This window comes from Oncorhynchus gorbuscha, linkage group LG01 (genome assembly GCF_021184085.1).
Source record: "Oncorhynchus gorbuscha isolate QuinsamMale2020 ecotype Even-year linkage group LG01, OgorEven_v1.0, whole genome shotgun sequence".
Lineage (NCBI taxonomy): Eukaryota > Metazoa > Chordata > Actinopteri > Salmoniformes > Salmonidae > Oncorhynchus > Oncorhynchus gorbuscha.
The window spans coordinates 25,773,760-25,786,923 of NC_060173.1; the positions used below are offsets into that span (position 1 = coordinate 25,773,760).

General features: G+C 44.1%; 1 protein-coding gene across 4 annotated transcripts; it reads right to left on the reverse strand.

Moving 5' to 3' along the window:
• Positions 1-1,359: 1,359 nt before the first annotated feature.
• Positions 1,360-10,361, reverse strand: LOC124035478 (GRB2-associated and regulator of MAPK protein 2-like). 4 transcript variants are annotated; one of them, XM_046348941.1, is made up of 7 exons: positions 8,375-10,361; positions 8,037-8,149; positions 6,531-6,691; positions 5,666-5,795; positions 5,384-5,557; positions 5,010-5,180; positions 1,360-4,423 (listed from the first exon to the last, which is right to left on the reverse strand). In XM_046348941.1, exons 3-7 carry the CDS (start codon positions 6,681-6,683, stop codon positions 3,873-3,875), a joined length of 1,179 nt encoding a protein of 392 aa, XP_046204897.1. In that variant the 5' UTR covers positions 6,684-6,691; positions 8,037-8,149; positions 8,375-10,361; the 3' UTR covers positions 1,360-3,872. The 4 variants fall into 4 exon arrangements, with proteins under 4 accessions (XP_046204897.1, XP_046204910.1, XP_046204890.1 ...); XM_046348954.1 differs by lacking the exon at positions 8,037-8,149 and having other exon boundaries at positions 1,360-4,120; XM_046348934.1 differs by lacking the exon at positions 8,037-8,149.
• Positions 10,362-13,164: the final 2,803 nt, after the last annotated feature.

The following is a 13,164-nucleotide window of genomic DNA, read 5'->3' on the forward strand; positions in this document are numbered from 1 at the left end:
AAATAAAGGGTGCATATAAGCAGACAATGAAAGCTCTTACAATAACATTTCTCTAAAAAAGGCTATAGGCTACATGTGCACCACCAAGTCAAAACAGTAGGCTAAATTAAGAAGGGAAAATATACCAAATTATTAGGGTGAAGCACAAAGGCTACTAACAGCTTACTACACAACATACCATTCTATTACTTTCTTAGCTACAGTATACATATCTCCCTGGCATATTGCATCATTTATGCAGCAGCGTACAATACATTTTTGGGCTCACCTTGTTGTGCTCACTTGAACAGGAAGGTGACGTGGCAGTCCTTCGTGGGAAAAGTTTGTCATCGAACTTTGTCATCAAAGTCTGGCATCCTCTGGATTTATGGTACTTTCAAGACAACTGTTGAATCATGATGACGTCTGTGATCTTCAGGTCATAGCTCTAGAAAGAGGCCCTAGTTCCCGAATTACAATTCCGAGTTGGATGACCGTTCAAAATGTATTTTCCCAGATAGTTTTCACAAGTTCCCAGTTGGCTTGAACTCTCTGAAGTCAGATTTCCCAGTTCCGAGTTAACTCTTGTTTTGAGGACAGCAGAAATTATGCTGGATTGACAGCATGGCCAAAGTTGAATGTTTATCATTTTAAGCTTGGAAAATAGACCCTTAAACCCAGAATTGGGACCACACAGCCGCTCCACTGAATAGCAGGCTAGTCATTGCTTTACAATGCTTGCAGTTAGCCACGGATTCCTTCCAAACCACTCACTGTTGAATTTGCGATTTCCAACTTGTTGTGTAATATTTATGTCCAATGGCCGATGACCACGACATGTTTTATCTATAATTTATTTTCATTAATTCTGTTCGTATGACAAGGATTAAAAATGATTGATGATGACTGCTTGCTAAGATTTAGAAAGTATGATGTTGACATGATCAGTCCAATCAAAGCTACTGTAGATATATAGCGTGATTTAACAAAATTTTATCTGTGGCCAATGACCTTGAGCCCTCTTGGATGGGCACTTCTAATGTAACTTTATGGTAGCACCCAAGGTTGTGAATTTTCGAGCTCTACCCTTAGATTTGGCAGTGACGTAGTGTCCCCATGAGTGACAGAACACTGAGCCAATCACGGCGCATCTAGAGAACATTACCAACCTCTACGATCCGTATTTCCGCTGGTTGCCTCACCACCACCACTGATTTAGGCTGAAACACTTGCCTTTTGGACCTGCCTTACTCAAGATAGCAAAAAAGAGACCATGTTTGTATGCAGCTTTATTAAGTCAATGATTATTATTTTATTTACATTTTTTTCAAACTGATACGTGACACGTATTAATGCCAAAATAACATGCAAAACAGGCAATCCCTCTCAAACGTTTTATTTAAAAAATTGCAAAAAAATGTAGCTCTGCCCCACTGGCCTGAATGACCAGTCGCCACTGGTCTTTACATTAACTAACATATACATATACATATACTGTACATATTTTGCATTATTTGAATGATTTGTAATGACGTTTTATACAACCGGTGGGTCTAATCCTGAATGCTGATTGGTTAAAAGCGCATTCCAGCCCGTGTCTATTCCACAAATTACCACCGGCTAAATCTATGATGTTAAAATGCCTATTTACTCTGTTCCATCTGACTACGCAATACACTGTTTTTAAATTGTTAAACGTTTTTTAAAAACCTTTCTTTAACTAGGCAACCGAACCAATAGATTGAACGTGGAGCCTGCTTGGGTAGCAACCCTAGATTTGTGTCGGGACTATATCTTGTGGAAGGATGAAATAGTATGAATAAATTCATCAAAATAAAGTTTAGACATTATCTCACATTTCAATCATTTTTTAAATATGTTGGTAACCCCTTGTATAAAAGTGATAATGCTCTCGAAGCCGGTGTTTGGAGGAAATAATGGCACGGTTTGCCGGCACTCGACTTCGTCTCGTTCCATGCCAAATCTTTCTCCAAACACGGGCTTCTCTGGCATTATCACTTAAATAATGACTTACATTTGCTTCCATCCTAGTATTTTTGTCAGCCATCTTTGCTGAAGAAAGTCTCCAGCGTTGGGTTGCGTAGCATCAAATTCGTCATGGGAACCACTCAAAATAAATGGTCATTGCACAGGGGTCGCTGCTGGTGATTTGCATGAAGCTGGGAAATGCTGAACTTTTTCACCGCCTCCCACACCACGCTTCTCACTGCTTTCCCTCCATTGAAAATTAATGGGAAGCGGTGTCGCTATTGCCACACGGTCAATGGATGAGGAAGTGGAGCTTGTGCGGTATAGCTCTAAGGTGCCGGAGTTGAAAAGAAGCAAAGTCATTTTGGAGAAGGTCTGAGAGCTGTGTATGGACATCTCTGGAAGATTCATGATTCATACAGTATTTATACATACTGTGTTGCCCATTACAGAACAGTTTCAGGGATTTTAAATAAAATGCTGCATCATGGCCATATGTCTCTCTGCAAGGCTCCTGATCCTGAGAGAAGATTGTCAAGGTGACTAAAATCATCTAGAATGTTATTCTATGCTGTAGCGTTAAGATTTCCCTTTGCTGGAATTAAGGGGCCAAGCCCAAACCATGAAAAACAGCCCCAGACCATTATTCCTCCTCCAACAAACTATACAGTTGGCACTATGCATTTGGGCAGGTAGCGTGTTCCTGGCATCCGCCAAACCCAGATTCTTGCATCGGACTGACAGATGGTGAAGCGTGATTCATCACTCCAGAGAATGTATTTCCACTGTTCCAGCGTTCAATGGCGGTGCGGTTTACACCCCTCCAGCCAATGCTTGGCATTGGGCAAGCTGATTTTAGGCTTGTGTGCGGCTGCTTGATCATGGAAACTCTTTTCACGAAGCTCCCGACAAACAGTTATTGTGCTGATGTTGCTTCCAGAGGCAGTTTGGAAATAAGTAGTAAGTGTTGCAACCCAGGACAGACGATTTGTACGCTCTTCAGCACTCAGCGGTCCCATTCTGTGAGCTTGTGTGGCCTACCACTTCGTGGCTGAGTCGTTGTTGATTCTAGACGTTTCCACATTACAACAGCACTTACAGATGACTTGGGCAGCTCTAGCAGGGCAGAAATGTGATGAACTGACTTGTTGGAAAGGTGGCATCCTATAATGGGGCCATGTTGAATGTCACTGAGCTCTTCAGTATGGGCCATTCTACTGCTAATGTTTGTCTATGGAGATTGCTTGGCTGTGTGTTCAAGTTTGATACACCTGACAGCAATGGGTGTGGATAAATAGCCAAGTCCACTAATTTGAAGGGGTATTACATTTACATTTACATTTAAGTCATTTAGCAGACGCTCTTATCCAGGGTATCCACATACTTTTGGTCATGTAGTGCAGCTTAGATCCTTGTGCCTTCTTTTGTTTTGCATGCTTTTTGTTGGCCATAAAATGTATGTTATGTTTATTTTCTTGGACCTCATGTAGGTATTTATTTCTGTATCTTATTGCTGTAGTTGTGGTAAATGAAATGACTGAAAGTCAATTACATTTTGTCAATGGAAATGAAAATGTCAATGACGTCTGTGACTCCACCGGCCCTGTGGTGTGACAGCGGGACAAGGCTATTGGCCTGAAACCTGTGCTTTTTATCATGCTGTGTGGATGAATGTTTGCTTCCCAGCAGGAATTACTCCAAAAAGTAGCCTTTATTCTGAATGACACTTTAGCCATTACTAATGTAAATGGTACTTAGCCTAACATAAAATATGTAAATAATTTACCATCCAGCACAAGAGTACAAAATGTCACTTCTATGATCGCTTTAGTGTTGTTTGGATCCCAGATTGCCAATTAAATTTTTATAATCTGATTATAATCCCCATTACAGATAATCCATTACTACCCAACCTGCTCAGCTCCAGAAGACCCAAGTAAGGGCCTCCAGCCCTCTCGGAAGCGGAGAAGCTTGCCCACGTGCAGGCTCTCCATACCCAGGGTCTCCCTCATCATGCTGGGCTCAACTGTGTACAACAGATCCCCGTCAATCTGCTCCCTCTCGAAGGCCTGGCAGTACTGGTCCAAGTTGAGCAGTCGTAGGCAGGAGCACACCTGTGCCACACTCAGGTCCCGTAGATTAGAGGGCACCTCTGCTAAGGAGCAGAAGAGTGGGTGCCATGAGCCGCCAGAGTAGAACTGGGAATTGTTCTCCAATGATGGAGAAAGGGGTGGAAGTTTGTGTCTAGCTATTTGTAAATATTGTGGTTTAGGGGGTAGAGGTGGGGGTCTTTCTGCTTTTCTCTGTAAAGTAGGAGGCTCGGTTGTCTCAAAGTCAAGGTGCTGGTAGAGGTTGATTTCATCACCCTGGCTCTTCAGGCACATGTAGATTGGCTTCACCTCCATGTATTCGTGACCCTTTTCAATCAACTCTTGCTTATTCAAAATGGTGATATCTGAAGAGGCAGACGAGTTTTGAGTTATTTTGAAGATTTACATCTGTCAATGCCAATTAGGATATTTATGTGCCATAACATCACTAAAAAGAATAGTGAGGTCACAAAAATGTATGTTCTGATAGCACAATACATCTGATAGCACAATACAGGAGTCCCACAGGGATTTGTACTTGGTCCCCTCCATTTTACATTTCTGATTTCTCAAATGCAAGGAGACATGCAGCATCCTGCATCAATTCTTGCTTCATTGATAGTGCATGTTGACTATATGGCAAACTCAATTTATCTAAAACTGAGAAAACCAGTTTAGTCCCTGCCTCTTCAACTGTGCCATGCTCACACCAAACAGGCATAAGTCTCCTTGTACATTATATTGAAAATCAGAACAAAATTAAAGAGGACTGAGTACAAATTCCTGTGTGACTCCTCTGGGTCTGCTGTAGTGTGGTGTACTGATGCTATTACTGATCCACACTTAGTAAATTGTCACCCACCATCACGTTCTAAGGTGAAGTATGTGGTCATTCACCAAAGGGAGGTGTAATGTAACAATACTTTTTTCATTCAGAGTGCTACAGTTTACCTTGAAAGATGAAAAGGTTCCTGAGGCCCAGTTCATCGATCTGCCCCCCCAATGTAGCACAGGCGTCCTCGAACTGGCCCTGATCGAGTCCCTCCAACCCCTCTGCCAGTGCAATACGCACCTCCTTCATATACATGGGCAGCACCAGAGGAGTGTGTCTGGAGAGGATTCCTGCATAACAACAACACATAATGAATAAGTTATTGGAGTCTAAATCTGTCCTTCTCTTGGTCTCCATGCTAAACTGAATAGATGTATAGGTTACATATTTTCAAATGCAAAGTCACCATACAAATGACTTACTTTAACATTCAGAGCAGGTTTCAATGAATGATAAATCAGATTTATTTAAAAATAATGCAATCGATGAATACCTTTGCTGCTGAAAGGAAACCCAATTAAGAGCTGCTCCTCATAGGTGCGTGTGATTGTCAGTGTGTCCAGCCTATGACCCCCTGACAGCCACGGCAGGACGAGTGGCGTTATTGGTTGGATAATCACTGGCAGTGGGTTGGACTCCAAAATAGCCTGAAGACTGATTGGTGGTCCTATGAGTGATTGCCAAAAAGACCCCGTTTGCAACGGTAACTAAGCTATCATCCTCAGAGTGGTTGATAAGAGGTTGTAGATTCACCTCACTTAACTGTGCGACTCACCTTCTCGTCTATCATTTCGGATTATGTAGAAGCCTACAGTGGAGATGGTGACAGGTAGGGACAGGACTTTCCCATGTTTGCTCTCAAACACTGCTCTCTGCTGGCAGAGCAGGGAGTGGACCATGATGTGCTTTGGAAAGTTGGGGTGGGAGGTGATAAAAACATAAACATGAACTACATGAGAGCTGCACTTCATTTTAAGCGGTAATAATATGTGACATGTTGAAAGCACCAAGCGGTCTGTTTAAACGACTAGCACACAGCTCAGACACCCATGCATACCCCACAAGACATGCCACCAGAGGTCTCTTCACAGTCCCCAAGTCCAAAACAGACTATGGGAGGCGCACAGTACTACATAGAGCCGTGTCTGCATGGAACTCTATTCCACATAGGGTAACTGATGCAAGAAATAGAATCAGATACATAAAAAAAAGATAAATATACACATTGAACAGCGGGGGCCCGTGAAGCAACACAATAATAGGCACAGACACATGCATAAACTGCCTAAATTTTCATGGACCCCAGGAACAGTAGCTGCTGCCAAGACAGCAGCTAATGAGGAACCATAATAAATACAAATACAATTACAAAATACATGACTGAGTGAGTGAGGAGATTCTTTCATATACTCTCTTAACAAAAGGATTTGCAAATCAGAACAATTGAAAAATACTGATTCGGTCGATAAAGGACAGGCTTCTTTTAAAATTTTACAAACCTACAGTGCAGTACTACAATACAGTCCGTTTTTAGAAAGATTGTATTAAGAGACATTATTTGACCCCCAAACCACTGTGCTAAAATAGCTTCAGGCAGTTGATAATATCACTAGGTATCAAAGGAAAGAAATCCCACTCACTGTGCTTGAGCTGATACTGTCCAGTTCCTGTTGTCCAAGAAAGCCCACCGTCACATTGATGATCTTAGGAAAGGAGTTCTTGAATTTTTCAGCAAACTCTCCAAGATTGTATTCTTGATGTCCCCAGTGTAGTTTGCTAGTGTCCATGTCCATTTTTGCAACTGGAGGAAGTGGAATGTTCAGGAAGTTTAACAAATGATTAAGCAACAACAGCTTTTCCAGCCCCATTTCCTTGTAACCTTAGAAACTGTAAATACTTATGTAGCCCTGCCCTGTAGATAAACAACACACTCAGCAATGCTTTGTCAATCTGTAACGGTATCTACAACGCACACAGTGCCATCAGAAAGTATTCATTCCCCTTGACTTATTCCCCATTTTGTTGTGATTAAATATATTTATTTTCTCACCCATCTACACACAATATCTCATAATGAAAAAGTGAAGATTTCTTTTTTTGAAACATTAACAAAAAAATATATATATATATACCATATATATATATATAATTTACATAAGTATTCACACCCTACTTTGAAGCACCTTTTCCGTTGATTATAGCTGTCTTTCTGAGTAAGTCTCAAAGAGCTTTCTACACCTGGATTGTGCAACATTTGCCTATTATTCTTTTCAAAATGATTCAAGCTCTCAAATTGGTTATTGATCATTGCTAGACAACCATTTTCAGGTCTTGTCATAGATTTTTCTGTAGATTTAAGTCAAAACTCGGTCATTCAGGAACATTCACTTCTTGGTAAGCAACTCCAGTGTAAATTTGGCCTTATGTTTTGTTGCACTGCTGAAAGGTGAATTAATTTCCCAGTGTCTGGTGGAAAGCAGACTGAACCAAGGTTTCCTATCGGGTTTTTGCCTGTGCTTAGCTACATTCCGTTTCTTTTTTAACCTTTTAAGGTTTTCAATTCCTTTTTTAAGTTATTCACTCCCCAGTCCTTCACGATTACAAGCATATCCATAACATGATGCAGCCACCCCTATGCTTGAACATATGGAGAGTGGTACTGTCGCGATACGAAACCTTCAGCCCCGCCCCTTGGCCGGCAGCGGGGATGCTAGAGGTGGTTAGCGTCCCGTTCCCTGGATTGGACAGGGCACTATAGGTACTTCAGGTTATCTCGGTATAACCAGGACCGCTCGCGTGGCCCTGCCTCTCTTTCTATATCGAAACGTTGTCCGCGTAGAGAGGTCTTTTGCCTTGTCACTCTCAACGGTCTAGCTCTAGCTGGGATGTGTGAACCCCACCTTTATCCTCTAGACTCTTTGTTTCACCACTAATTGGTCCTTGAGTTATTATTAGGCACTAGTCCTACCAGTCTCTATATGATTTCCCTGGGGTTGAGTGTTTCCCCTCTGTGATGTATCTAGTTTAAAGTGTGAAGACCTTTAGTCAACTTAGTCTCACTACTCTGCCCGTCGGCTATGTATCGCTTGGAAAATAAAACTTAGATAGATCGATAAGACAATTAAATGAATCACTACTGGACACACCTTCCTCTTTGTCTTTTAACAGTAACTCATTCCGTCATAGAGCCCCGACTCTCCGTTTCCAGTGTCCCGGTAGCGGGAGTGTCAGAGTTGTTATCTCCCGTGCCGTTAACTGTCTTTAAGAGAATCGTTTACTCGAGACAAAATAAGACTACCATTTATTTTTGAAAACACTCTGTTTTTGTCTTTTACAATCAAACACACTTCAAAATATACAATTGTTACTCGGTCACACACAGCGTTAATCAAACACATGCACTTGCCTTAATGCTCTATAAAATGCCTGGCACAATGATAACACTTATCTCTATATTAAATGCTTATAATAGTTATTTCATTACCTTTGAGAGATGACGAGGAGACCCACGAGATCAGGAGCAGAGTTTCAATCGGTCAGAGTTCTGAGAATTTAGTTTATGTATCGATCTCTCCCATGAGGAATCGTTGGTTCAACTAAATTTCGAGATTCAAGTTAGCCTGAGTACTCTAACCTGCCCTAAGGCTGGATAGTATTGTCAAATAACCTGCAACCGTGAGTCCAGGGCAAGGCACTGTGTCGCAACAGTACACGTGTCACTGGGTCAGTCGGAGACAGAGTCGATTCGAGCAACTTTCCAACCGTTTTCAGCAGGTGGTAATTCTGCCGTTGATCTACCGCAGTGTCTGGGGCAAGCAACCCGGCCGGTGCTACAGTGTTCCTGGTCAATTAAGACGTGGCCCAACGGTACACTCGGTCCAACGGTATGCTGCACACAGGGTCAACTGGTCGATAGGTAAACGGACTCTTACCCTGGTACTAAATTTCGAGATTCAAGTTAGACTGAGTACTCTAACCTGCCCTAAGGCTGGATAGTATTGTCAAATAACCTGCAACCGTGAGTCCAGGGCAAGGCACTGTGTCGCAACAGTACACGTGTCACTGGGTCAGTCGGAGACAGAGTCGATTCGAGCAACTTTCCAACCGTTTTCAGCAGGTGGTAATTCTGCCGTTGATCTACCGCAGTGCCTGGGGCAAGCAACCCGGCCGGTGCTACAGTGTTCCTGATCAATTAAGACGTGGCCCAACGGTACACTCGGTCCAACGGTATGCTGCACACAGGGTCAACTGGTCGATAGGTAAACGGACTCTTACCCTGGTACTAAATTTCGAGATTCAAGTTAGACTGAGTACTCTAACCTGCCCTAAGGCTGGATAGTATTGTCAAATAACCTGTAACCGTGAGTCCAGGGCAAGGCACTGTGTCGCAACAGTACACGTGTCACTGGGTCAGTCGGAGACAGAGTCGATTCGAGCAACTTTCCAACCGTTTTCAGCAGGTGGTAATTCTGCCGTTGATCTACCGCAGTGCCTGGGGCAAGCAACCCGGCCGGTGCTACAGTGTTCCTGGTCAATTAAGACGTGGCCCAACGGTACACTCGGTCCAACGGTATGCTGCACACAGGGTCAACTGATCGATAGGTAAACGGACTCTTACCCTGGTATCCAGCAAGTTAGAATCTTTAAGTAATTTGAGTCAGGTGGCAATTACCCGAAGTCAAATGGTTGCCTAAATGAATTCAGAATTCAAGAAGTCAGCGCCAAAGTAATGGCAAATGTCTCTTTATATACCTTTTGATTCTCTGCACCCGATCTGCTGCTCCTCCCATTCCCCCAGAGCAGAGAGGGTGATGACATATCTTACAACAGGAAATACTTTTCTTACAGTGCATATATTGGCCTCTGGTTATGACAGAGCCCTTTGCTCTTGCAACAATGAGGAAACACTTTTCTTATAGTGCATATATGGGCCTCTGGTTATGACAGTGCCCTCACTCTATCAGCAATGAGTCTATCAGCTGTTCCCATTCAGAGGTGTCACTTGAGGCAGAGGGTGATTCTTCCTGACACCAGTCAGGCTCAGTAGTTGGTTGGCTTGAGTCGTCTTCTGGTGGCTTTGCCCAATCCGGTATTTCAGTAGGCGAGGTCATCTCTGTCTCTACCCTTGGTGGGTAAGACAGGGGAAGAGGACCAGGAGGTAGATCCATTTGGCGTTTTACTACACCCTCTCCAGGATCTACCCCTGTCTCTTTTCTCTTAGTGCCTTTAACCGGACTCTGATTTCCAACTCTGGTTATCCATAGCACTAGTCCGTCTGACCTAGCCGTTATTCTCCATACTGTTGCCCATTTACGCTGTCCCGGCATGGTGCCCTTATCATCAGCTCTGACCATCATTCTCAAATATACACCATCTGTATGTCTACATCTAGAAGCTATTCTACCATTTTCAAATATATCAGCATATTCTCTCTCCATAGGCCAAACCTCATGTTCGTCCTCGCTATACCACTCCTGTCATGCAGGTGAAAGAGGACCCAAAAGCAACTTGGCGAAAACAGAGTCTTTAATCCAGTAAAGTAAATACAAACAAAAAACACAACTTTCACTCGAAATGACGAGGACAAACTGGAGACTCGATCTTGAACAGCAGGTGAACAGCAGGTTGCCTCGGGAAGGCACTTGAACCAGACAGACTCAGACACCTGCTCACCACGCAGCATCTGAGGAAAACACGACACGACAGGGCGATACACAAACACAGCACGGTGAATTCTAGACAAGGAACCGACAGGACAGGAACGGAACACAAAGGAAGAAATAGGGACTCTAATCAGGGGAAAGGATCGGGAACAGGTGTGGGAAGACTAAATGATTGATTAGGGGAATAGGAACAGCTGGGAGCAGGAACGGAACGATAGAGAGAAGAGAGAGCGAGAGAGTGAGAGAGGGAGGGGGAGAGAGAGGGATAGAAAGAGGGAAAGAACCTAATAAGACCAGCAGAGGGAAACGAATAGAATGGGAAGCACAGGGACAAGACAAGATAATAAATGACAAAACATGACAACTCCTGCCTTTTTCTATCACAACTCTTAAAACATAAGCATCTCTTGCAAAGCGCCACTCTAACACCATCCTTATTGCCCCACTGGGAGGTGTACTTTCCTCTGATTCCTGATTCACAGCCTGTGCATCTTTGAACCCGTCTCTGTTGTCCTTCTTCTCCAACCTGTTGAATAGGTCTCGTAAGCCATCCCATGTAATTCAACAGTGCCAATTCTCTTATCCCAGTCTACTTCTTGTCCCTTGTAAACCATTGTTAAATTTAACTCTTCTGGCTCTTCTACATGTCCCCATCTATCTCCCTTGTTTACTATGGGTTTTAGGGTTGGCCACTTATCTCTGCGGGCTAGACATAACATACATACGTTGTCTAACATCCATCCTCTTAACATTGATCTCCCGCTGAGTACCCCTTCAGTACTTCTATCACATGAGCCACATGTTTTAAGAGCGGCAGGGTGAGGAATTATTACTACTGGTGCTATCCACCCTACAGGATAATCCCTAGTGTCTGGGACTCAGTCATACCCTTACGTTCTAATTCTTGCCATCTGGTTATTACTCTGTGCCCTATTGGCCTATTAACTTCTTCTTCTTCCCAATCTTCTTCCCCGGACTGGGTGTCTTCCATGGGGCCCTGGAGAAAGAAAGGTTATTCTCCTATTGTCTACCTTGCCCCTTCCTGGTTCTCTTTTTGTCCCTGTGACTTTGAGGTCCATCGTTCCCCTGGGGGTCTTTCTGGGTCAGAGCTCCTACAGCTCTTTCTGCGGCCAGGGTCAAGTCGGCCAGTCTATGGCCTAAGCCTGAGAGGTTCTCCCTATATCTTAGCTCTAACTTTGTGTCTGGACCATTCCTTTCAGGCCCTCTTTGCTGGGGTCTGGGAGGCCCTCTTTGCTGGGGTCTGGGGGCCACTGAGGTAATACAAGTGTGCCCGTAGGAATGTCTATGACTCCCTGGCTCCCTAAGTCTGAACCCATTTTGCCTCCTAAGGCCTATTTGGGTTCCTCTTCTGTGCTTCCTACTGAAGTCAGTCAGAGTTTCACTTCCCCCTGTCTCAGTACACCCAATCACTTTGGACATTGGCTCTCTCCTAGCCTTTCTGATGGCTATTTTATCGTCTGCGCTACATAATTGCGGCCACATAATTGCTTAGGTTCCACTGGCCACAGCTGAGTCTTTCCCATTTTGGTGGGAAGATTTGGCAACTCCGTAGTGGTCTAGCACTCCCGTACATGAACCAAGGGCTCTGTTTCAGCATGGTGAGGTCTTCCTGAGACCAATGGGCTTCCAGGTCTTTTACTACCAGAGCCTCGTCCCACTGCCCGGTCAGCGTACCATTTCCTATGTCCCCAGCCACCCTCCGGTGGTTAAGGGTCAAGGTTCGGTATCCCGGCTTCCTCCATGCCTTTCTGGGCCATGATTCGCTTTTCCAGAGATTCAGGTTGGGTCCGTTGGGACTCAACTTCATGATCCATCTGTCCCCCTCCTCTGTTACTGGCCCCGTGGCTCCCCACGAAGTCACTGGTCCCGCATAAGTACCAATGGGGTCATGGCTACGCCTAATGCGGTATGCTGCACCCCCTTGGTAACAAGGTGCACATATGAAGGTGGTTCCGCCTAACACCACCCCGTTGGTAGAGTCTATCCCTAGTGGCAATGGTTCCAATTGGCCACAACCCCCACAATTTGTATATGCCTTAAGGGCATCTAGCTGTCTTACCCATATGTCTATGAACCATATCCTACTCTCCTCTACCTCCATTAATACCCCTGTTTCCCCTATGGTTTCTGTCACTGGGGGGGGCACTATGATTTTGGCCATCCTTACCCCATTCCAGGGTTCGGCGTATTCCTCCTGGCCCTGCTGGGAGTAGGGGGAAAAAAGATGGGTAAACACAATCCCCGAACTACTTTCAAAATGTTTGCGGGCCACCCCATTTCTTCTCCGCAACTTAGGATCAATAGGACAGTTACCCAGAGGACCAGGGGGACGGCCTTTAAGACTGTGTTCCGCTGATCTTTTGGTTTTAGTTTTCTCATTAATTTGACTATTTGGACACATAGCATGCCAACTAGGCCTGCTTCAATGATCCGCGCCACATAGTGTATTCCAATTATGGTAGCACACATAGGTTCCATTATACCGTCTGTTCCGTTCTTCTCTATTGCACCTATTTTACTTACTACGGTCATAGCTGCAGCTAAGGCTTCTAAGCATAGACAGACCAAATAACATTTTCCTAATATTGTG

Bases quoted from the DNA above. Each gene is read 5' to 3' on its own strand.
- LOC124035478 (XM_046348934.1), bottom strand. From the start codon at position 6,683: ATGGACATGGACACTAGCAAACTACACTGGGGACATCAAGAATACAAT. The intron at 5,796-6,530 runs GTGAGTGGGATT...AACTTTCCAAAG, and splicing joins ACAGTATCAGCTCAAGCACA to CACATCATGGTCCACTCCCT. The intron at 5,181-5,383 runs GTATTCATCGAT...GTTGTTATGCAG, and splicing joins GTTTCCTTTCAGCAGCAAAG to GAATCCTCTCCAGACACACT.